Genomic DNA, 25,958 nt, shown 5'->3' on the forward strand with positions numbered 1-25,958 from the left:
TTTCCTGAGCCAGAGTAAGAAATTTTTATTGAAAGAGAGATTTATTTTAAAGAATATTATTTAACGTACCATATTCAAATACAAGACTCAAAGATAATGTTTAGAAATAAATCATGATTATCAGATCATATATTCTATATAATGGTAGTAAAGAGAATATGAACGGTTCAGATCAATATAAGTATGCACTCCGAGGGTGGAAATTGTAGTGTGGTATGGAGGCACGGTACCGTATCAAAACCAACATTCCATGTGAGATTCTACCTGTCTGCCTACGGCTCCTAACCTTATTGGGAAGACATCTCTCTGCGCTGATGGATTTTCCCCAAACACGAAACGCTGCTATTTTTGGACTCCGTCGTGAGGCCTCTGCACAAGAAAGTCCGAAAATCTCTCCATTTCTCTCAAACAACCTCTCTCTCCTTGATTGAATCTCTTTCTCTCTTCTTGATTGAAAGAGAAAAGTTGCAGAAGATTCTCCATTAACCGACACAAGCAAAAGAAAATGCAACCTTCCAAGCCAAGGTATCTTAAAATCCTCTGTGTTTTTTGGGCTTTTTTCTTGATCAAAATTCCATTTTTCTGAAGTGGGAATTCTTGTTTTTGGCATTTTTCGTTCCTTCTTTTAATTTGTTTTAGCTATTCTTTTCGTTTGTTCATCAAATTTTATTTTTTTCATTCCCTCAATTGAAAACTGGTTTTTCTGAATTGGGTATTTCATGTTTCTTTCTTTCTTCCTGTTTTGTTATTGATGGGTTTTGATAGAATCATTGGAGTTTTGAATTTCTTAATTCAGAATTATGTTTTCTGAATTGGGATTTTTAGCTTTGATGGATCTTTGCTTCTTCATCATCTGTTTGTATATATGTCAGTGTAATTTTTTGGATATTGTTTTAGGTTTCTGATTCTTTGTGTGTGTGTGTGGCTTTTAGAGCTTGGTCTTCTGAGATTCCACAAAGGACATCTCCTCCTCCTCCTAGTCTCAGGACCGTCCCATATGCGAACGGGACGGCGGCGGTTCAATCAGATCCTGATCAAGGACCCACAAAGGCTCTTGCACGGAGTTCATCGGCCAAGATTGCTGCGATGGCAGAGGTACACCCTATTTTCACCTAATATTAGCTAAAAAAGTTTGCATGCATGTCATATCCAGGAACTAAACATTTCCAAAGGGAAATTGATGCTAGATGGGTATATATCACATTTGAATTTTTCATAAAATGGCCCATGAAGCTATCCTTTATGAAATGTGACAAAGGGGACAGACCTCCACATTAAGGCCGTGTTTGGATGTGAATTGAATTGCAGACATTCCGTTTAACCACCAGTCATTTCAGGCTGTGTTCATTTCAAGTCGAACTTGAAATTAACGTAATTGCAATTTGGAGCACAAATACTCAATATGAACACTAGGGGAGAATATTACAGTTTGAATATTTTCATTTTATTGGATAATGAATGCAATTCAATTCGATGGTGTGTCCAAACACCCCCTCAATGAACCAAGTTGAAAGTAAAACTACTCACAAATTCTAAATTGTCCTTCTTTTCTTTTTTCTTTTTTCTTTTTTTTTTCTTTTTTTTTTTTTTTTTTGACGTAGAGGCGGATTGCCAGAGGAGTCGAAATGCAAAACCAATTGGCCCAGCTTCAGGAAGATCTGAAGAAGGTGAAGGAACAATTGGCCACAACAGAGGAGGAGAAATCTAAAATTCTCGACGAGCTTAGAGAGATGAAGAATCTGGCAGAAGATGCGAATTCGAAACTCACCAAGGCTCTGGTGGCTCAGAGGCAGGCACAGGAGGGCTGGGATATAGAGAAGGTCCGTTTCAAGGAATTGGAGCAGGCGAGTGTTGAATCGGCTCAAAAGAGAGACCAAGCATGGCAGCTCGAGCTCGAAGCTTTGCAGATTCAACAAAGTTTGGATGTGGAGGCTCTTGCGTCAGCCACCCAAGAACTCAACCGGGTGAATCGAGAACTTTCCTCGACTCTCGAAGAGAAAACAGAAGCTGTTAGAGAGGCCGAGGGTGCAAGGATTGCCGCTGACGCCAATAGCAAGCGGGTCAAGGAACTCTTACTGAAGCTCTATTCTGTCAAAGAGCCTCTGAATCAGGCTAATTCTAATACAAGTTCGGCCATTGAAACGGGCGCATCTGAGCTTGGAAAGGCAAAAGACATTGAGGTGAGTTTGGCTGAAAGAGAACCGTCTGTAGAGAAACTAGAACCAGAGCTAAGTAATGAGGGAAAACCCGAGTCTTGGGTAATGGAATTGTTATCCACTAGCGAGACAAGAATAGGAAATCTAGAGCTAGAATTAGAGAAAGCAAAGGAATCTGAAGCCAAAACATTCGAGTCACTGATCTCCCAAACAAAACAGTTAGAGGAAACCAAGATCTCACTTGAAGAAGCCAAGCTTGAGATTGCTTCTCTTCATGAGAATATCAAAAGCTTGGAGGTTTCCATCAGCCAAAGCAGTAGGGATCTCAGCGTATCTCATCGTTGCCTTGAGATAGCGAAGCTCGATACACATTCTGTAAAAGAAACTGCCGAGGCCCTCAAATCTGAGCTTCAAATTGCAAAAGACAATTTGGATCATGCTCAAGAGAAGGAAGAACTTGCCTTGCAGAATGCCCAGTGTTTAAAGGAGGAAATGAACATTCTTAGAAATGAACTGAAATTAGCAGTGGAAGCGGAAGAGAAGAGCAAGAAGGCCATGGATGGTTTAGCACTAGCATTGAAAGAAGTCACCACAGAAGCCAATCAGGCAAAGGAGAACCTCATATCAACACAATCCCAACTAGAAAAAGCTGGGATGGATGTGGACCGTTTGAAGCTGAGGTTAATGAGAGCAGAGGAGAAATATCAAGCTCTTTTGGATGAAGTGAAGAGCGAGGCCGATCAAGTGGCTAGGATCTCAAGGCAAGAAAATAGCAAGCTGCGGGACATAATGAAACAAGCTGTCAATGAGGCCTCCGTCGCGAAAGAGGCAGCAGAGATTGCTCGGATGGAGAATTCCCAACTGAAGGATAGCCTATCAGAAATGGGAAGCACGTTAGAGAGAATAAACCAAGAAAACCAACGTCTCAAGATCAATGAAACAGGAGCAACTGAGAATGTAAAGGAGCCGGCGAGTCTTCCTATTGTGGAAACACCTCCAAATGAATCCGAAGCAGTTAAGAAACCCAGCACAACAGCTAAAGAATTCAAGGAGAGTAAGAAGGCTGCGAAATTTCTATCAGGGCCATTGAAGAAACCACACATACCCAATGTTGAAATTGAAAATCCAAGAATTGGGAATGGATTGAAAGATGAAGGCGATGACTCTGATGAGTCTAAGGGGTCGATATTCGATATGGTGCCAGAGAAGGATGACATGCATCCTTCTGTTCATATCATGACCCATCGAAGAGCTGCATCTGCAGTGCTCTTTGATGATATAGAAGCTACGAATTTTGATGATTTTGATCCCATAGATGGAAGTCAATTTGACGAAATAGAGACCGACAAAAGCTTAGATTCCAAGCATAAGAAGAAGAAGGCGTTGCTTAGTAGATTCGGAGGCATTCTGAGGAAGAAAAGCAGCAAGTAGGAATCGTGGTGGTCGCATACGCAAGAAAAGGTCTTCTTCTTCTTCGTGTTTTACCTACATTAATGATGTTAATGAAAATGGCCATGTCTCTATGGTCATGGATCTCGTGCCTGTTGCCATAACATGTTATTCAATAGGAAAAAAGAAGAGGAAAAGAAAAGTCCTATGCTTGCAAGAAAACTTGAAAAGATTTGTAGAATACAATATCTGAACTTTCAACCAGTCAAGAAAAAAAAAAAAAAAAAAACCTGTACTTTTTACCCAAAAAACAAAAAGAAAAAGAAAGAAATTGCAGTATCTGAAACCAATGAATATTATCTTAGTTTGAGTACATTATGAAAGATAGCTGGGGCGAGGCTACGACGATGATGATGATGTGTTATCCTATTGGGCATTTTAACATGACATGTCTTACGGGGTTGCATTTTATTTTGACATCTACCAAAAATTGAGCTATTGCAACCCAAAACCTAATCAAATGGTAAAATGTTGTATTTATGATTCTAAATCAATACTTATATATAACGTGAGTAACCTTCGGTCATTTTTACCCCGAAAATAATTTCATAGGGTGGAAAATTTTGAATATTTGAAGTACATGGGAAGACATTTTCAATGAAGCCAGGGGTATTTTAAATCAAGTCTCGGCCACAAAAAGCCTGCAACAGCTTAGATTTTTACACCCCCCCCCCCCCCCCCCATGTTTTTTTTAAACTCTTTGATGCAAGTAGCCCACTCCAACTTTTCCTCTTTGCATGTAGCCCTTACGGAGTGGAGTAGTAGAGAGACTGTTCAACAAAGGGTCTATGCGGGTCACTATGATGACTATATGAAATCCAAATGCCCTATAGCTTTTCCCAATCCTTATTTAATGTGCTTTTGGTAACACCACCAAAGCTACTTCTGGCAGCTTCTTTTACAAAATAGAAGCTATTCCAATTCATAGAATGGCTTCTATTTTGAAAGGGACCTGCTTCCAAACACACCCATTTGTCCTTGAATTGAGTTTCTTGAATCCAACATGCATGATTATCCACAGTGATATGCTTTTGTTCGAACCTGCAATCAAATTCTCCTCAGTATTACATTTGAATATGCCAATGTAAGATTTTGGAAAAGCAGAACGAAATCATGGCCATCGGTAGTCTGTCCATGCAGAAGTCACTGTAGCTTTCAAACTTCCCACCTGTGTCGCTCTGATTTCAGATCCTCCACCTTGAATTTTAAAGTAATCGAATCTGAAATACTTCGATTGTCGTTGGATCCTTTTGGTTTTTGATAACATAGCGATTGCGCTGTCCTTTTGATGTAGAAGTATTACACGATGCTCGGGCTGGAACTTCCTAGCTTTATAATATTTGACCATGGTTGAATGTGAACCGTTGCTTTATTTTCTTTCTTCCAATCTGTGGGACTTTTGTTTCATGGCCATAGTATCAACTGATTCGAGCAATGAACATGGGCCCACTTGCAGGACTTCAGAAAATATGACTGTTTCATCCTTCATTGGCTGTATGTCGTCGAACAGTTCTATCATAGTCTGCTTTTACTTCGTTGTAATTCGATCTACAATGTGTAGGCAAGGGTACAGAAATGCTGTGATAGAGAAGGTACAGTGGGCCACGCTGTAATCTTGGGACCCACAAATCTAGTTCTATGTATCTCCAGCAGCCTGTATAGTATATTCATTGCGTGTCGACCGCAGTCTACATATTCAACTCCAAATGCATGTTGGACGCTGGATGGATGTACTATACAGGCGGTTATGTAAGAGATGAGATGCATAAACTAGCTTTGTGGGTCCCAAGATTACAGTGGGGCCCATTTACAAGCAACTTGTGAAATCCTTGGATTTTATAGAAAGGGAAATGATAGGATGATAGGCATGATCGTGGCCAAATAGTGGGGCCCACTGCAGATGAATTTGTAACCAAAAAAAAAAACAAAAACATCCTAACTGGCTGATTGGTGACCATATATATGTGGACGGTCAAAACAAATAGCAGCAAGCGGTCCCACTATTGTTGGACGGTTCGCATTTGAAGTAATGCGTCATTGTACTGCTAACCATACTTTTGGATGATAGGGTGCTGTCCAGTGGGGCCCACTGAAAATGCATGCGAGGCACCTCATGTGCTACAACACGGTGGTAAGATCATGTCAAAAGGAAAAAAAGACAAGATAATCCTATTGGGCCTACATTAAAAAGCTGCCACAACCTAAGCCCAGGCCCATCTGCATGGAATTTACAACATGGCCCACCCCAAAAGTTGATCTGCAGCCCAAGTCCAACCATGCCGGGTTAAACCCAATAGGCCAAAATTACACTAAGGCCCTCTTTCGGTCATTGCGTTGGCTAATCTTGAATTGGTCCATCCACACATTTTCTTGGAATCCTTTGCGACACATCAGGATATATGAGTCTCCAATCCACAAAAGTAGGATTGACTAATCCCCTCCAATTCCTAATTGACCGTTTCTATCGGACCTCTATCTTCCTGTAAACATCATAGCTAATTTTTCTCTCCCTTTCTTTTTCTCTCCTAACTTTAAGGAGCATTAACTTTGTAAAATTTTCCACCAAAATGGAATTGCAGAAATTTAAATTCATATAATCCCCATCATTGAAACCTTTGTAGGGCCCACCTTAATGTTTATTTGTCATCCAACTTGTTCATAAGGTCAAATAGACTTGGATGAATGGAAAACACAAATTTCATCCTGTTTTCGTTTGTTAGCTTGTTAGTACACAACACTGTCAGTTCACACTTCAGTGTTAGCCACCCCCACTAGGGATCGATACCAAGACCTTTGAAAAACGAGGTATCTTTCACTCAGTCTACCACTTGAGCTATGGTTTAGGGTGTACATAAATTTCATCTTAATTCTAAACTTTTGTGGCCCCAAGAAATTTTTTTCGGTGGGCATTCAATTCCCACCATATGGTTCAATTGAACCTTGGATCTATCTTTTTTTTGGGCTCATACTCTAAAATAATCTGTAAAAATAAATAAACAACATGTATAAAACCGATACATCACTTGGTGGGCCCCACAAAGTACCCACCTCGACCAATTCCAGCCAAGCATGGCAGGACGCAATCCGCTTCCATCAATCAAATGAGTTGTTACTTTAAAATTGACCATATTAACTATTAAGGGCCTATTTGGTAGACGTCTAAAATTGAGTTATGTTATTTTAATTAATCATAACTATACATTGAGATCATATTTTTTGCAATAATTATAAATACCTTGCCTTGATAATTGTAAACGCGAGCCCCTTTATTTGCATTAAGGCTTTTTATGTATTGCTACCTTGTCAATTTAGTATTTACATTTTGGTACCTAATTAATTAATAGACTTTTCATTATATGCCACCTGATTAAAGGAATTTTGCATTAGGTATCTTCACTTTTCTCTAACTTTGTTTGGTAAGTGGTAATTTTTTCATAAATGTTAAAAATACCCTCCATATGAAATGGACAACAAATATCTCCAAAGCAAGTAGCGTGCGAAATGAGATACCTTGATGCGGTATAGCCACATCAGTATGATGTGCAACATCAACATACTCCAAAAACCTCTACATTTTTTTTTTCCATAATGCAGCCGCCACGGATACTCCAAAAACCTCTACATTTTTTTTTTTCCATAATGCAGCCGCCACGGATAGGTATGACTTTTGGGTCATTGCAGCATTATGATAAAACTAAATGATGTGTGGCTTGGATGGCATATAGATAGCATGGTGGGGCCATGCAAAACAATGTTAGAATAACCCATCTTATAGAATGTCATAGATAATGGCCCACCTACGTAATGGTTGGATGACTATGATTTTTTGGGCAGCAATCGCAAACAGATGCCACATGTTTTAATTATCAAAAGATGGAATGAGATTGCCTTGGACACCCACAGTTCCTGCTGTTGAAAGCTAGGAGGGGCCATCATAATGTTTGCCAGAAATTCACATGGGTCATCTGTTTTGTCAACTAATGTTAGGATATGAGCTAAAAAATGAAGTATATTCAAAATTTAAATGGATCACACTATGTAAAAAAGTGGGGACAAAAATGCCTACGGTTGAAACACTCTCCATTCTAACTTAATGTTTATTTGCCATTCAAACCGTTCATGAGGTCATTCCCACTGGGATAAAGTAAAAACACAAAACTATTATTAGCTTAATATAAACTTCTGTGGCCCTTAAGAATGTTTCAACGGTGGCTGTTAAATCCCCACTGTTTCCTGTCGTGTGGCCCACTTGAGTTTTGGGTCCACCTCATTTTCGTTCTCTTGTCCTAGCATGAATTGGAAAAATAAATGGACGGGATGGATTTCTCACAAACATCACGGTGGGCCACACCTGGCATCCAGCCCACTTCCTGCTATGGGTGTCACAGGCAATCGGCGTCCATCAAAAGAGAAAGAGAATCAGGTGAATCATTTATTCATTTCTATTTGACATTGACCGGCGATTAAAAAAAAAGTTAGGGCTTTCATGTGAAGGGTCAGGTACCATCCAGATAAAAGCTTCACTCTGGTAGAAATTAAATGCCGGCTGGCAGAAATTGTACAGTTTATATGAATGCACTCAGAAATTGTAAGCTTGATATTTTAAACTGTCAAAACATGGGTCAGACATTAAATGGGCTCAGACCTAGAAATTGTACGCTTGGTATTGTGCCACGTGTACAATTTTCAACGCATGCGGATCCATGGCCTCACTTTCTCCGAGGGAGAGTTTCTCTGGGTAGCAGGCTAGGTTTGCGGCCCTTACCGTGATATCTATATTCTGTGTCCGCTGTCCATCGGTTTTGTTAGATAATTATAAGGCACGAGCCAAAAAGGATATCTATCCGAATCGCAGGTGGACCATACCATAGGAAACAGTGGTGACTAAATCCCCCACCTTTAAAAACTTCCTAAAGCCCACAGTAATGTTTTCATAACATCTATTTGCCATCTAACCTATTGATAAGGTTGTAAGAACGTGAATGAAGGAAAAAAAAAAAAACAAATATCAACTTGGTCTACAGTTTTTGTTGCTCACAAGAAATATTTAATGGTCTTCCTGCTTATAATCCAACTGAGACAATGGATTTATTTCATTTTTCAGCTCATGCCCTAAAATGACCTGGCAAATACAATGGACGGTATAGACATAGAATGCGTGCATCAAGGTGGGCCCCACGGTAAGGGCCACGTTGTCTTGGGTGAGGCCGGGCCGCAGCTAATCCCATCCCGTTTCTCTTGCATCCACTAGACAGAGATTGTGACCGAAGGGGTTGCCTGGGTTTGAAACAGTACGTATGTTTTTCATGCTTCAAATAAATTTACAGGTAGAAAAGTGTACTATTTCGGTTCCCACAATGCAAAGGTTTGTACCATTTCAATTCCGAAAATGCAAAGGTGCTAATTCAATCAACAATGCTGGATAATTGAAACTAATTGTCCTATTTTGATGAGAATAGTAAACACCTCTCCTCCCTGTAAATATCTGTAGATGGTTAATTATTTTACTCTTTCACCGCCTTTGAAAATTCAGGAGCATTTCTATTTCAAAAAAGCAGTCTATGTATTAGATTGTTAGTGAAAGAATATTTTAGCATGTAACCATTGATACCATCATCATTGCTTTTGAAAGGTGGAGATTATCATATGTTAAGGGTCTAAGTTATTGTATGTCAAACCTCAACCCTTCACACATGACAACTCCGACCCATATCACATGACAATATATATATACGTTTGACACAAAATAACCATGACCTAAGCTCTTAACATATGATAACTTGGACCCCTAACACATGATAACCTAGTTAGACTCTTAACACATTACAACCTAGATCGAAATCCTTAACACGTAACAACCTAAACTCTTAACACATATCAATCACTTCAACTAAAGCAATACATTACAAAATCTAATTCTTATATCATTCATTGTCTTCCACATGACAATGACAACTATCTTTATTCACCTTAAATTCTTTCTGACAATCACTTTTCCTCACGATAATAACGACCACAACCATTCTTCTCTATCCACAACCAAAGGTGGCTTCCATCTCTAAAAAAATATTATTCTACAAAAAATAAAATAAAAAATTCATTTAAAATTTCTTTCATGTATCAGTTGTTTCTATCTCTATGAAATGTTGTCATCGGATCAACAACAACACTTTTGTAGGGCTTTAAAAGTTGTACGCGGTGCTCATACGTCGAAAAAGTTGATGGCATTGAACATACATAAAAAAATGCAGTCGAAAGAAATAATGGTGGTTTCCAAAAGATATATTTGAAAATGAAGAAAAAGCTCAAAAAAAATAAAAAATAAAAACATAAAAGGGTCTATAAGAAGATCAAGTTCCAAGGCAGTGGTATTCTCATCCACTACTTTTTCAAAAAGTAATTGGAAGGCCAACTGAAGAATATGTTTGAGAAATAAATTTTTAAGGCATTTCGCAATACCACCAACTAGTATAGTCAAAATCACTAAAGGAAATAATTATTACCCATTTACAAGAAAATCAAACATGACCTCTGCCAATTGAAAAAAATACCCTTGTTTGATTAATTATTTGTGTGGCCTTAAGACCTACTATTATGTATAAATAACATCTAACCAGCTGATTAACAAGTAACGGCCATGCTTAACAATTTAGATGGCATGTACATTGTTGGATGAGTTGGTTTTGCACTTATATGCAGTCCATTGTTATGTTATGATAGGATCACTCTCCTGCAAAAACTAGATGTCTCAAAAATCAGGGCAAATTAACCATCACATGGGTCATAGGATAGAGAACAAAGGACCACCACCAAAAAACATCGAAATTCACATGGGCCTCACTTGATGGTTGAATTATATTGATTTTTAGGCTGTCCCATTTTCATAGAGTAGACATGCAGAATAAGTTAAATGGCATGTGCACAATATAAGATCCACATGTCTACAACTATTTACATTTGTGATGAGATAGACCATGTATGGGAATCGGAAGAATTGTTAAAACAAAAGAAGAGGTGTGTGCGTGTTAGGCAAATTGATCATATAAGGAAAAATTATATTGCAATCTCCTTATTGGGGCTCTTCCTCTTTTATTATATATTGTGCACATGCCATCGTGAAACGTATAGGATGCCATCATCCTAAAATTAGATTGGTTAAACAATATTAACTTCTGACATGTGGACGTTCGTGCGCTAGACTTGGACGGCAGGCCATCGTTCATCTCAATCATCGAATGATATCCACCAATTAGTTCGTTAAGTAATAAAATTGCCATTTGGGTAGGTTAATTCGAGTTACTTGAGTGATAAGAGTACAACTTTGCAATGCAGGCATCAAAGTTTTCATCTTATGGTAGTGGTTCCTTACCCTGGCAGCAGACTCACAAGAGTTTCAACACCAGCTCAAGGGTTTGAGTACCAATAAGTGGTGAAATCCCACTTCAGCATGGGTGTGTGTGGGTGTGAAAAAAAAAAAGTATGTGTTTTTCCTCTGGATTTTTGTAGAACAAGCTTATTTTACCATAACACCTGTTGCTTGTGAAAGCTAAGCGGACGTTTGACATCATGGATTTGGGGGGATTTGAGAGGATTTCAAATCCCCTGAGTTGTTTGGCACGATAAAGTAACTGGGGGTTTCGAGTCCCCTCGATCAGGGGGTTTGAAATCCAAGGTGAGAGTTTGGATTACATCTAAAATCATTCCTATAGTATCACTAGACTATTAATCTATTGGACACATGGCCCACTAATGATATCCTAAAATAATTAGATTATCAATTGCATCACTATAATTACTTTAATACGATGATCAGCACCGTCCAAACATTGTCCATGTAAATCAACAGTTAAAAATAGTTGGTTAAGTCACTCGGACATGATCTTGTGTTTGTGGCCCATCCGAGACTTGGAATTTCATCATTTTTTGGCAAAGTATATAGTTCAAGGGGCTTATTAAATTCCAATCTGGCAAATATACTATGAATAGTTACTTTTGGATTAAAGTTGATTCTCAATCTAGTGTGTCAAACACAACAGGAGGATTTCAAATCCAGGGGGTTTCAAATCCACGCTCCCAAACAGGCCCACTTGAGTGGAACTGTATTAAACTATATGTAGGCATTTGTTAACTATTAGTGTGGGGCCCACCATGTTGTGTCATGCCATCCAATCGGAAAACCAAGTGAGCCCCATGTATAATGATGGGCCCCTCAAAATTTAGACCTATATATCCAATTAGAGTTGTACACGAGCCAAGTAAGCTCGGTTACTAGCTCGACTCGACTCGGCATGAGTTTGATACTCGTTTTGATTACGAGTAGAGTACAAGCTGCGCAATACTTGACTCATGTGCTTGACTCGTACTCGATTCGTACTGTATGGTGTTGATTTATTATTATTAGTTTTTTGTATAAATTGTTAATATATTTCAGAAATTGATATCCTATATTGCTAATATATATCAGAAATTGTTAATATATGTTAATATAGCTAATATGTGTTAATATAGAAATTGTTAATATGTTAATATATGTTAATATAGCTAATATATGTTAAAATTGTTAATATATGTTAATACAATTAATATATGTTAAATTTGTTGTTCAAAAACCCTGCTCGAATTGAGTTCAAATTCGAACTCAGACTCGAACTCAACTCGAAAACTCGGACTCGACACAGCTCGATTTCTGCTCGTACTCAGACGAGTAGAGCACGAGCAAGGAATCCATGCTCGATGCTCGAGCAGAGCTGAGTTCAAGTAGGACTCGGGTAGTGCAAGCCGAGCATGAGCTAAGCAATACTCGGCTCGGCTCGACTCGTGTACAGGTCTATATCCAATCATGAGATAGGCCACACTGTATAAAATAATGGAAATCGAGTTAAAATCTCTTAGTTTAAGTGGTGGATTATGTAATAGTTGGATCCGCCTAATTTGGGTCGACCCATATGGATGAGTTGGATGCCATGTATGCACAACAATAGGCTCCACATAAATAAGTGTTAGGCAATAATCTGATTATGATGCTGTGGAGTTGACCACTAAATGTCATTTGGATTCATGGAAAGGAGAAGAAAATATTTCTATTATTTGTTAAGCTCTTTTTTTTTAAAAGAATTCGCAGGAAATGTTATTTCTTACTTTTTTATCTTTATTAGAAATAATTAAATTTATTTTCCCACCATCACCCTTCAAAAATGTGGTTTTTTTTTTTTTTTTTTTTGTTATCAAAGAAAAATAGATTTCTCAAGGATTAAATCCAAATATATCTCCATTCATCTTCAATCACCTCAAATGCACCAGATGCGTAAATGTACCAAATGAGCCATTGTTCATCTTAACTTATGTTCGGCATGTGCCAGCATCCATCTTATCTTGCGCCTAATACATGTAAAGCACCCCACAAAGTGCTAATGTACCACATGTGTCATCATCCATCTTCTTCCATCTTATATCTACTATCACATGTACCACTATACTTCTCATTTTGCACTCTAAGTACAAAGCAGTACTCCACATGCACCAGTGCACCAAGTGTGCCATCATACACTTCACTTACTCCAAATATGCCAAATTTGCTAATGGTGCCAAAGTGATATAGTGTTGCCATCTAGCTTCAAATGACCATAGGTCGAATGTTTATATATCTGTCTTATGCCACATGTGCCATCATGCATATTTAAACACCTCACACATACTACATGTTTCCCAATTCAGCTTCAAGTGTCTTATGCGTATGTCAAATATGCCATAATCCATCTTCAAGCACCCAACATATGTATTATGTTTACTAATCCAGCATATGCTTGTCCCTACCAAAAAAATTTAAAAAATTAAAAAAAAAAATCCAAGAAAATCTTTGATCTTGCTCAACAATAATTTCAAAAATAAATCCTAAATTTCTTTTTTCTTTCTTTTTTTTAAAAAAATTTATAAATCTTGTTTTAAAAAAACAACAGACAATCACTTCCTTCCCCAACATCTCCTTGAATTAAGGTTTTCAAGAAACACTATCTTTTTTTTTTTTTAATGTCCTTTCCATGAATTCAAACAAGCCCTTAAAATGTTACACCTTTTGCCCTGTAAAATCCACCACATTGTCAGGTAAAAATGTAAAAATATATACAAGAAGAAATACTAGATACAGTGGTCGTATCACAAGTTACAATAGAACCTTTTTTTCCCAGTATATCATATATAGAATATCCACTCTGCGCAAATGTGAGCCAAACCATGATAATCAGCTTATATGAAAATCAGGCTAATGCACTTACAAGCAGGACATACGTCATTAATGGACAGCCAATGGTACGACTCAACGTGAATGGATCAGCCTGATTTTCATAAGAGTTGTGTGGCCCACATTTCTCACGGATGGGATATCATTCCTATGAGACATGCTGGCTGGAAAAATAATGTTTATATGGTATGTTCATAACCTCTAATGATGATATAGCCGCTTTACCTGATAACTTCTCAAATAAAATTCTACTGCTCATGTCTAACAATTGAGTTTTGGCAGATCATCAAAATGCATGGTGAGCCCACCTGATGCACGGCCGGGCATCCTTCCATGTAAAGTGACAAGATATCACACCATATGTTCCATGTCTCAGAGAATAGAAAGGAAAAAAAAGAAGGTGGGACCCATCTTTCAAGGGTTTTGTACATACTAAAATCAACGGTTAGAATTTCTCCCAGGGTACATGAAGATCGGATCCATCTAAAAGATCCATCAAACTTGGGGCATTTAAGCCTAGAAAATCATCACCAGAAAACCAATAAGAACTCACAACACACTCACTCGTTTCATGTTCTTCTTGTGGGGCACAACTCATTGTTGCCATCTGATGGCCCTCCTTCAAGTGGGGCCCACATACCCCACCTCTTCCACCGTTGCTTGGTAGCTGAGAAATCAAATCACCTTCTTCTCCACCTTCCATAGAGAGTGTTAGTGCGGAGGATACTGCATTGCCCTTATTCTTCTCAGTTCGCACTCTCTTGCTTAAATGACTGTTCCAATAGTTCTTCACTTGATTGTCCGTCCGGCCAGGAACCCGGCCCGCAATGAGGGCCCACCTGTGATGGTGATGATCCAATCCAGATGGCTGTTAATTACCCATGAACAGTGATGATGACATTTACTAACAACACTACTAGGACTGTTGTAGCAATAGCAAACCCAACATCAAAATGCTCCACTGGGATAGATTACGTGCACACATTGTGGACCGTACATCCAAAAACCAATCGGCATGAATCCCGGCACATTCCAAAATGGATTCTAAATAAAAACCCATTTTTAATTTCTTGAACTTGTTGGGATTCCACGCAATCATGGTTGGATGGTGAGGATTAGGCTTGCTCCCAATTCTACATGAAGTTGGTGCACCCAAGCTGTGGAGCTAAAACAAGTCTCTTTTTTTATTTTTTATTCTCTCTCTCTCTTTTTTTTTAATCCCACACTTGTTGATGATTACAAATCAAAAACCCTCTATAAAATAAATAGACGAAGAGTGAACTCTTCCTCCTATGTAATAGAATTGGAAAAATGAAAAGAATTTCATGTTCTCTAATAAAATAAAGAAAATCTATAATAGAAATGTTACATATTTTTATATCTCCCAATCTTTCATATATAATTTTAAATTGAAAAACTAAAGCAGCAGAGTCAGCAGCAGAAGCGGCTGACCGGCTGTAGTCACAACAGCACAACAAAAACAGTGAAAACATATATATTTTAACTGTTGCAAGTGCATTATAGAAGAAATATTAGATCAGATCAATACAAAGCTTGATATGATACATGAGTGTATCTAAGTGTGTTTAAATTCAACTAAGTACATTTAAATGTATCTAAATATGATATGTAATTGTTTTTAAATTCTCCCAAGTGCAATATACTTAGATTCACTTAAATGCACTTAGATGTACTTAAACATGCTTAGATGGACATTGTACACATACAAAAAATTGTATTTGATCATGGCTCTAGAAGAGAATGGTAGATGTGACCTGTTTCCAAGTAGATTATGGAGACGTATAATGAGATCGTCTTCTTCCTTGGAAAATTTCCCACGCTTTATACCGGGGCTTAGATAATTCATCCACCTCAACCTGCAACTCTTCCCACTCCTTTTCAAACCTACACCATGTAAGCATTTCAAAAACAAGGCCCACTTTTTCTAACGGTCGAAAGAATGGGAAAATCTAATCACCTGTCATCTTGGCAATTCGATTCCATCGACCTTTTCCATGGATCTTTATGTGCTCGATGAGAATCCGATCTTCCTCATGTGTCCATAGACCTTTCTTGAAGCCATTCCTCTCCATTGAATTTGCTAGAGTTAGACAAACGGAAGAGAGAGAGAGAGAGAGAGAGAACGAACTAGAACTTTTTGAGGTGATCCCGATATAATTTAAGGTAGCCGCAGGACTACTGAAGTAAAATTGTGAATCTATGGTCGAGTCATGCGCAGTGTAAGGCCCATTTTATAAGGGGGTGGGTGTTGCCCGGATAACACCGCAGCGGGTGTTTCCATAAACGTGGGGCCCACCTCGATGTATGTGTTATATATCAACGCCGTCCATTCGTTTTGCCGGATAATTTTAGAGAATGAGCCCAAAAATTATGCAGGTCCAAATCTCACGTGTATAGGTGGACCGTAACACACGAAAAAGTGGTGGACCATTAAAAACTCCTTGGGGACAGAAAGTTTTGGATATTTGTTACCTTATCAACAGGTTGGAGTAAATAAACATTACATTGGAACCTAGGAAGTTTTTTAAGGTGGGCGGTCAGTGACCACTGTTTCCTGTGGTGTGGTAATTTTGAGAATTGGATCTCCTTCATTTTTGGAATTAGGCCTTATAATGATCTGAAAAAACTGATGGACGGCGTGGATATATGATATATACATCAATATGGCCCACGTTCAAAGAGACGACCACTAGGTAACACGTGATCTTTTTTGGGCAAAGATGATCGTAACCGTTCTAGAGCGTACGCAAACATAAACCATTGATGATTGAGTGCGAGTCAGGAAATACCGGACACGGATTAGCTGCTGGCAGGTTGAGTAGCGAGACTCGCTACTGAAGTGACGGCACTAAGTTCTGTGGGCCCCACCATGATATATATATTTTGTATCCACACCGTCCATCCATTTGGAGAGATCATTTTAGGGCATGATCCAAAGGATGAGGCAGATCCAATGCTGGAGTGGACCCACCAGAAAACAGTAGGTAGAGTGATGCCAACTGTTGAAACCTTCCTAAGATCCACTCTGTTGCTTATTTGAGATCCAAGCTGTTGATGTGTTTAAGCAGACATGAAAGAAGGGAAAACACAAATACCGGCTTGATCGAAAACTTTTGTGGCACTTGGAAGTTTTCAACGGTGGGCTTCACTCTTCCCACTGTTTTCTGTGATGGGTCTACTGGAGCTTTGGATCTGACTCATTCTTTGGCTCATGCCCTAATATAATCTCTTCAAATGGATGGACAGTGCAGATACAAAATATACATCTAGGGCCCACAAAACTTGGTGACGTCACTTCAGTTGCAAGTCTTCAACCTGTCAGCAGCTGATACACGTCTGGTACAAGTGGGCCCCAACCAGGAAACACATGCCCACGATCACGTTTCGCAACACTAGCCAAAGAGGCTCTGGAAGCGGATTGACAGTGACTCCTGGCACAGAAATATTCCTGTGCCCGGGGCTGTGTGGGGACCACAGAGATGTCCGTGGCAAATCCACTCCGTCCATCTGTTTTTCAAGACTACAGTATGATTAGAAACTAAAAATCAGGCAGATCCAAAACTAATGTAGGCCATACCACACGAAATAGTGAGGATTGAACGCTTGAGAGTGACATAAGTTTTGTATCGGGATGATATTTATGCCTGGAGTTTATCTGTGTGATAATAATAACCCTATGAACAGTTTGGATGGCATATAAAACTCATGGTCAGCTCGGGAAAAGTTTCAACTGTGAACGTTTTCATTCCCACTATTTCAATGGTGTGGTCCACCTGAGCTTTGGATTTGCCAGATTTTTTAAATAGTACCTATCGTGGTCTTTCAAAATATATAGACAGAGTGGATTTTTCACAGACATCTCTGTGAGCCCCACAAAGCATACACCTGCGTGTGCCTGGGCCACATCTTCCAAAGGATCTCTAGCTATTTTATGAAATCGGATTGTGTACTGAGTTACTCAGTACGCTCTTATCGTACTGAGTAAACTCAGTTGGGCCCACCGCGAATGCATGTAGTTTATCCACGCCGTCCTTTCATTTTTAAAGATCATTTAATAGGTTCAACCCAAAATTGATGCATATACAAAGCTCAAGTGGGCCATACCACTGGAAAAAGTGGAACTATTGATTTCAACCGTTGAAAATTTTCTAAGGCCCCCAGTGATGTTTATTTGTCATCCAACCTGTTCATAAGATCAGAAGGACATGGATGAAGGGAAAACACAAATATCAGCTTGATCTAAAACCTCTGTTGTCCCCAAGAAATTTTCAATGGTAGATGTTCAATTCACACAGTTTCTGGTGGTTTGGTTTATTTGAGGTTTAGATATACTCCATTTTTTGGCTTAAGCCCTAAAATTATGTGTTAAAAGAGATGGACGGAGTGGATATAATGCGTGAATGACACAGGGGCTCACGGAGTTTACTCAGTACGCTTACCGTACTGAGTTACTCAGTACGCAATCCGCTTCCCTATTTTATGATTTGTTTGAGTACATCTTCATAGATACGTAGGAATCTACCATAAGTGCATTATAAGAAATACAGCTGTATGTATAACATTCGTATCTTATACTTAACGCAAGATAGCCGACCACACGGACTACGAATACACTTCAATAGTCCGCCAGCTACAAGAGTACGTGTGGGTCCCTTGCATTTACAAGAAAAATTTTGATACTCTGCCGTACTGTGAAGGATGATACGCGCGCAGTTAGAAATCATGTATATGGCATTCAATCACGTCAAGTTAAAATATTCAAATTATAGGATCCTCTTTATATATATCACCAACTAAATATTAAACTCATTTGATTATCCGTCGATTAGATCAGTGTACACGCAGCCAGAAACGAAAACTATTCAATGGTCCTATTTCAACAAACATGTATCCATCAATCAAAGGCTGGGATTACTCAACCAATCTAGTTTTGGGGTTTTCACTTGGCTAAAATTGGATCCACAATCTAGTCGGTTGATTGGAGTTGCAATATGCCATGTGCACGATTTCTTAGTGCCTGCGTATCCAGTGTCACACCCTGCTTGTGTATCAGACACGTACGGTTTTTGGATTTGGCCTGAGGCATTAACGTCGCGGTAAAAATTATACAAGTTGGTAACAGCTATGCCAGGCAACCTACGTTCGTATTTTAGCTTGGGTCTGTCCTCTAGGGGTTGTTTGATTCCCTACATTGGTAGGGGTAATGATTATTACCTTATGCATTTGCACCGTTTTCGTCCGTGCTTGATTTGACTAACTACTGTTTGCACGTTTTTAGAACATTGCTGAATATCTACCCACTGTGATGCACTTGCTTATACGCACCATTCAACCAATTGTGCCAGCTGAATTTACAGCATAAGCCAAAAAATGAGGCATATCCAAACTCTAGTGAACCACGCGGCATAAAAAAGTGAATCAAACACTTATTGTTAAAAACTTCCAAGGGCTTCTGTTTCTTTTGGTGGGGGCCACTTGAGTGTTGGATCTACATATGATTTGTTTGAGTACATTTTCATGAAAATTTCTACTTTAAAAAATCAAAATATGTATTAAATATGTGGTTAAAAATGTTTTAGTCTGTAACTATTGGTACCGAAGTCATTGATTTTTAAAGGTCGAGATTATCATGTGTTAAGGGTCTAAGTTACTGTGTGTCAACCTCAACCCTTCACATATGATAACTCCTACCCATATCAAATGATAACATATACGTTTAACACATGACAACCATGACCGAAGCCCTTAACATATGATAACTTAGACCCCTAATACATGACAACCATGACCTTAACCCTTAACATATGATAACCTAAACTCTTAATACATGATAACATAGACTCTTAACACATTACAACCCAGATCGAAATCCTTAACACATGACAACCTAGACTATTAATATATATAACCCAAACTCTTAACACATAACAATCACCTTAATCGGGACAATACATTAAAAAATCTAAATTCTATATCTTTTATTGTCTTCCACATGACAACGACAACTATCTTTATCTACCTTAAATCTCTTCCACTTCTCTCCACGATAATAACAACCACAGTCATTCCTCTCCATCCACAATCAAAAGTGGTTTTCGTCTCTAAGAAAATGTTATTCTATAAAAAATAAAATGAAAAATTCATTTAAAAATTCTTCCATGTATCAGTGGCTTCTATCTCTAAGAAATGTTGTCGTTGGAGCAACAACAATACTTTTATAGGGCTTTAAAAGTTGATGGCATTGAACGTACGAAAAACGCAGTCAAAAGGAGTGGTGGTGGTTCCTAGAAGATATATTTGAAAGAAAAAAAAAAAAAAACTAAGGGGAAAAAAAAATCAGTAAGAGGACAAAGTTCCAAAGCAGGTGTCTTTTCATCCACTACTTTTTCAATAAGTGATTAAAAGGCAACTAAAGAATATGTTTGAGAAATAATTTTTTAATGCATTTCGCATTACCACTAGACTAGTATGGTCAAAATCCCTAAAGGAAATAATTATTACCCATTTACAAGTGAATTGGAAAATTGAACATGACCTCTGCCAAATGACAAAAATACCCTCGTTTGATGAATTATTTGTGTGGCCTTTAAGACCTACTATTATGTATAAATGCCATCTAACCTAACCAACAAGTAATGGCCATGCTTAACAGTTTAGATGGCATGTACATTGTTGGATGAATTGGTTTTGCACTTATATGTAGCCCATTGTTATGTTATGATAGGGTCACTCTCCTCTAAAAACTAGATGTCTCAAAAATCAGGCCAAATCAACCATCAGGTGGGTCATAGGATAGAGAACAAAGGACCACCACCAAAAAACCTCTAAATTCATATGGTGACTCAGTTGATGGTTGAATTATATTGATTTTTAGGGTGTCCCATTTTCATGGAGTAGACATGCTGAATAAGTTAAATGACATACGCAAACTACAAGATCCACATGTCTACGACTATTTACAATTGAGATGAGATAGTCCCTATTTGGGAATTGAAAGGATTATTGAAACAAAAGAAGAGGCGTGTGTGTGTGTGTGTGTGTGTGTGTGTGTGTGTGTGTTAGGCAAATAAAGCATATAAGGAAAAATTATATTGCAATCTCCTTGATTGGGGCTCTTCCTCTGAATATATATCTATATAGTCATGCTCCCCTGCGCACCTACGCACGTGCGCACCTTTGCACACTTGTCATGGGTGTCTAATCTGAATGGTCCATGTGATGCGGAATCCCATGAAACCCCCCGCGATAAATTTTCACCCTGATCTAAAATTCTGGTGGGCCATAGCAAAGAGAAATGCAAATCAAGGGAGGAAACTGTTTTCATTTTTCATGGCCCATCAAACTTTTAGATCAAAGTAAAACTTGGTCCTGGGGGGTTTCACGAGGTGCTGCTTCACATGAACTGTTCAGATTTTGGATCCACATCACGTATGATGGGTTCTCAAAGAAGTTCGTATGTAGTATGTACGAACCAGTTCGCAAGTGAGCGTTTTCCTATATATATATATATATATATATATATATATATATATATATAGGGTTTAGACGGTGAGGCGACCCATATGGATGAGTTGGATACCATATACGCACAACAATAGGCTCCACAGAAATAAGTGTTAGGGAATAATCTGATTATGATGCTGTGGAACTGACCATTAAATCTCATTTGGATTCATGGAAAGGAGAAGAAATATTTCTATTCTTTGTTAAGCTCTTTTTTTTTTTTTAAAGAATTTGTAGGAAATTTCATTTCTTACTTTTTATTTTTATTAGAAATAAGTAAATTTATTTTCCCACCATCACCCTTCAAAAATGTATTTTTTCATTATAAAAAAAAAATGGATATCTCTGGATTAAATCCAGATATGCCACTATCTATCTTCAATCACCTCAGATGCACCACATGCATAAATATTCCAAATAAGTCATAGTTCATCTTAACTTATGTTCTGCATGTGCTAGCATCCATCTTCTCTTGCGCCCAGTATATGTAAAGCATACCACAAAGTGCTAATGTGTCACATGTGTCATCGTCCATCTTCTCTTCCATATTACATATGTTACCGCACCGCATGTTTGGCATAAGTACCACCATGCATCTTATCTTGCACTCAAAGTACAAAGCACACCACATGCACCAATGCACCAAGTTTTCCATACTTCAATTACTCCAAATATGCCAAATTTGCTAATGGAGCCAAAGTGATCAAGTGTTGCCATTTGCTTCAAATGCCCACATGTCAAATGTTTTAATATCAGTCTTATACCTCATGTGCCATCATACATATTTAAACACGTCACACATACCAAGTATTTCCCAATTTAGCTTCAAGCATCCTCTACATATGTCAAATATGTCATAATTCATCTTCAAGCACCTCACACGTACCATGACTATTAATCCAGCACCTGCTGGTCCCTACCAAAAAAAAAAAAAATCCAAGAAAATATTTTATCTTGCTCAACAATAATTTCAAAAATAAATCCTAAATTTCCAATTTTAAAAAAATAAATTTTAAAAAAACAACCAAGGAAGACAATCCCTTCCCCAACATCTCCTTTTGAATTAAGGTTTTCAAGAAATACTATATCCTTTTCTTTTTTTTTTATGTACTTTCCATGAATTCAAACAAGCCCTTAACATATTACACCTTTTGCCATATAAAATACACGACATTGTCTAGTAAAAATATAAAATTATATACAAGAAGAAATACTAGATACAATGATTGTAACACAAGTTACAATAAAACCTTTTTTTCCCAATATATCATGTATAGATAGGGGTGTACATGAACCAAGCTAGCTCAATTAGCTCGCTCGACTCGACTCGAAAAAGCTCAATTCAACTTGGTTCGAAGTTGAGTTCGAGCCTAGTAGAGCTGATTTTTTTATCTCAAAAATGAGTTTTAGTCGAGTTCGAGCTGGCCCCAGCTCGACTCGACTCGGATCAAACCCAACTCAAATCAAACTAGTTCGGTGACTCGGTTACTTTGATATTGATGTTGCTCACCAGGTGTTAGATGAAATACTCAACGAAGTGTAGCCGGTGGCAAGGAAGGTATGTATATGAAACAAATACCATTTTTTTCTTGATTTTTATGTTGCTTAGAAGGTGTTTGATAAAATACCTATAAAACCACTGCTATTGTTTTACATACTGTGAGATTTTGAAGGTGCAGTCCATGTGTTTGTGAAAATGCTGCACAGGGGAACTTGGCACAATTTTGGCTCAAACTCAGCTCGAACTGGCCTGAGATGCTGACCGAACTGAGCCAAGCTAGCCAGTCATGCTTGAGGACCAAGCTGAGCTGAGTTCGAGCTGAGGCCAACTCGACTCGGTGTACATCCTTATGTGTAGAATATCCACTTTGTGCAAATGTGAGCCACACCATGTTAATCAACTTATATGAAAATCAGGCTAATCCACTTACAAGCAGGACACACGTCATTAATAATGGACAGCCAATGGTACGACTCAATGTGAGTGGATCAGCCTGATTTTCATAAGAGTTGTGTGGCCCACATTTTGCACTAATGGGATGTCATACCTATGAGACATGCTGGAGGCAAAAATAATGTTTATATGGTATGTTCATAATCTCTACTGATGATATAGCAGCTTTACCTGATAACTTCTCAAATAAAATTCTACTGCTCATGTCTTACGATTGAGTTTTGGCAGATCATCAACATGGTGAGCCCACCTGATGCACGGCCGGGCATCCTTCTATGTAAAGTGACAAGATATCAGACCATATCTCCCATGTCTCGGAGAATATATATATATATATATTATATATATATATATATATATATATATATATATATATATATATATATATATATATATATATAAGATGGGACCCATCTAATTAATTTCAAGGGTTTTGTACATACTAAAATCAACGGTCAGAATTTCTCCCAGGGTACATGAAGATCGGACCCATCTAAAAGATCCATCAAACTTGGGGCATTTAAGCCTAGAAAATCATCACCAGAAAACCAATAAGAACTCACAACACACTCACTCGTTTCATGTTCTTCTGGTGGGGCACAACTCATTATTGACATCTGATGGCCCTCCTTCACGTGGGACCCACATACCCCACCTCTTCCACCGTTGCTTGATAGCTGAGAAATCAAATCACCTTCTTCTCCACCTTCCATAGAGAGTAGTGTTAGTGAGGAGGATACTGTATTGCCCTTATTCCTCTCAGTTCCCACTCTCTTGCTTAAATGACTGTTCCAATAGTTCTTCACCTGGTTGTCCGTCCGGCCGGGAACCCGGCCCGCGATGAGGGACCACCTGTGATGGTGATGATCCAATCCAGATGGCTGTTAATTACCCATGAACGGTGATGATGACATTTACTAACAATACTACTAGGACTGTTGTAGCAATAGCAACCCAACATCAAAATGCTCCACTGGGAAAGATGAAACAAATACCATTTTTTTGGATGTCCGGTGCACACATTGTGGACCGTACATCCAAAAACCAATCGGCATGAATCCCAGCGCATTCCAAAATGGATTCTAAATAAAAACCCATTTTTAATTTCTTGAACTTGTTGGGATTCGGCGCAATCATGGTTGGATGGTGAGGATTAGGCTTGCACCCAATTCTACATGAACTCTGGTGCACCCAAGCTGTGGAGCTAAAACAAGCCTCTTTTTTTATTTTTTCATTTTCTCTAATTTTTTTATCCCACCCTTGTTGATGATTCGAAATTAAAAAACATCTATAAAATAACTAGGAGAAGAGTGAATTCTTCCTCCTGTAGAATAGAATTGGAAAAAATGAAAAGAGTTTCATGTTCTCTAATAAAATAAAGAAAATCTATTATAGAAATGTTAAGTATTTTTATGTCTCCCAATCTTTCATTTATAATTTTAAATTGAAAAACTAAAGCAGCAGAGTCAGCACCAGAAGTGGCGGTAGTCACAACAGCACAACAAAACAGTGAAAACATATATATTTTTATTATTGCAAGTGCATTATAGAAGAAATATTAGGCCAGATCAATACAAAGCTTGATACATGAGTGTATCTAAGTGTGTTTAAATTCAGCTAAGTACATTTAAATGTATCTAAATATAATTCCCCCACACACTCACACTAGTAGAATTTCACCACCTATGGATGCTCAAACCCTTGACCGGGTGTTGAAACTCCTGAGGGTCTACCACCCGAGCAAGAGTAAGGATCAGCTTTGTTAGCACACAACCATGTCAGTACATACACTCCATGTTAGCCACCCCCACTAGGGATTGATACCATGACCTCAGGTGTTGAAACGAGGTATCTCCACTCAGTCTCCCAGTTGAGCAATGGATCTGGGGTGTGTATTTGATCATGGCTCTAGAAGAGAATGGTAGATGTGACCTGTTTCCAAGTAGATTATGGAGACGTATGATGAGATCATCTTCTTCCTTGGAAAATTTCCCACGCTTTATACCGGGGCTTAGATAATTCATCCACCTCAACCTGCAACTCTTCCCACACCTTTTCAAACCTACACCATGTAAGCATTTCAAAAACAAGGCCCACTTTTTCTAACGGTTGAAAGAATGGGAAAATCTAATCACCTGTCATCTTGGCAATTCGATTCCATCGACCTTTTCCATGGATCTTTATGTGCTCGATGAGAATCCGATCTTCCTCATGTGTCCATAGACCTTTCTTGTAGTCATTCCTCTCCATTGAATTTGCTAGAGTTAGACGAAAGGAAGCGAGAGGGAGAGAGAGAACGAGCTAGGAATAGGGCTGTACACGAGTCAAGCTAGCTCGAAAAGCTCGCTCGACTCGGCTCGACTCAGCTCGAATTGACTTGGCTTGAAAGGCCGATTCAAGACAAGTCAAGCTTGTTTACTAAAGCTCGAGTTGAGTTCAAGCCAAGTTCGACCATGGTGTATTTCAACTCGACTCGACTCGAAGCTCAAGCTCGAGCTTGACTCGGCTCGAGTAATATATTTTAATAATATATATTATATATTATATTAATATTAAATATATATAATATATATTTAAGTTTAAAATTTAAAATAAAAAAAAGAATTAAAACTTAAAAGTTTTTACTAAAAAACCCTAC

General features: G+C 38.3%; 3 protein-coding genes across 3 annotated transcripts; 1 reads left to right on the plus strand and 2 right to left on the minus strand.

Annotated features, from left to right (window-relative positions):
• The first annotated feature begins 282 nt into the window (after positions 1 to 282).
• Positions 283 to 3,884, plus strand: LOC131242344 (putative WEB family protein At1g65010, chloroplastic). The gene is made up of 3 exons (XM_058240930.1): positions 283 to 525; positions 933 to 1,095; positions 1,602 to 3,884. Exons 1-3 carry the CDS (start codon positions 506 to 508, stop codon positions 3,585 to 3,587), a joined length of 2,169 nt encoding a protein of 722 aa, XP_058096913.1. The 5' UTR covers positions 283 to 505; the 3' UTR covers positions 3,588 to 3,884.
• Positions 3,885 to 14,252: 10,368 nt separating this feature from the next.
• On the minus strand, positions 14,253 to 15,960 carry LOC131244346 (transcription factor WER-like). Its single transcript, XM_058243970.1, has 3 exons — positions 15,821 to 15,960; positions 15,618 to 15,747; positions 14,253 to 14,681 (listed from the first exon to the last, which is right to left on the minus strand). The coding sequence occupies exons 1-3, from the start codon at positions 15,933 to 15,935 to the stop codon at positions 14,288 to 14,290; spliced, it is 639 nt and encodes a 212-aa protein (XP_058099953.1). The 5' UTR covers positions 15,936 to 15,960; the 3' UTR covers positions 14,253 to 14,287.
• A 7,755-nt stretch (positions 15,961 to 23,715) lies between these two features.
• On the minus strand, positions 23,716 to 25,584 carry LOC131244347 (transcription factor WER-like). The gene is made up of 3 exons (XM_058243971.1): positions 25,456 to 25,584; positions 25,253 to 25,382; positions 23,716 to 24,172 (listed from the first exon to the last, which is right to left on the minus strand). The coding sequence occupies exons 1-3, from the start codon at positions 25,568 to 25,570 to the stop codon at positions 23,776 to 23,778; spliced, it is 642 nt and encodes a 213-aa protein (XP_058099954.1). The 5' UTR covers positions 25,571 to 25,584; the 3' UTR covers positions 23,716 to 23,775.
• Between the last annotated feature and the right edge of the window lie 374 nt (positions 25,585 to 25,958).

This window comes from Magnolia sinica, chromosome 4 (genome assembly GCF_029962835.1).
Source record: "Magnolia sinica isolate HGM2019 chromosome 4, MsV1, whole genome shotgun sequence".
NCBI classification, from domain to species: Eukaryota; Viridiplantae; Streptophyta; class Magnoliopsida; order Magnoliales; family Magnoliaceae; genus Magnolia; species Magnolia sinica.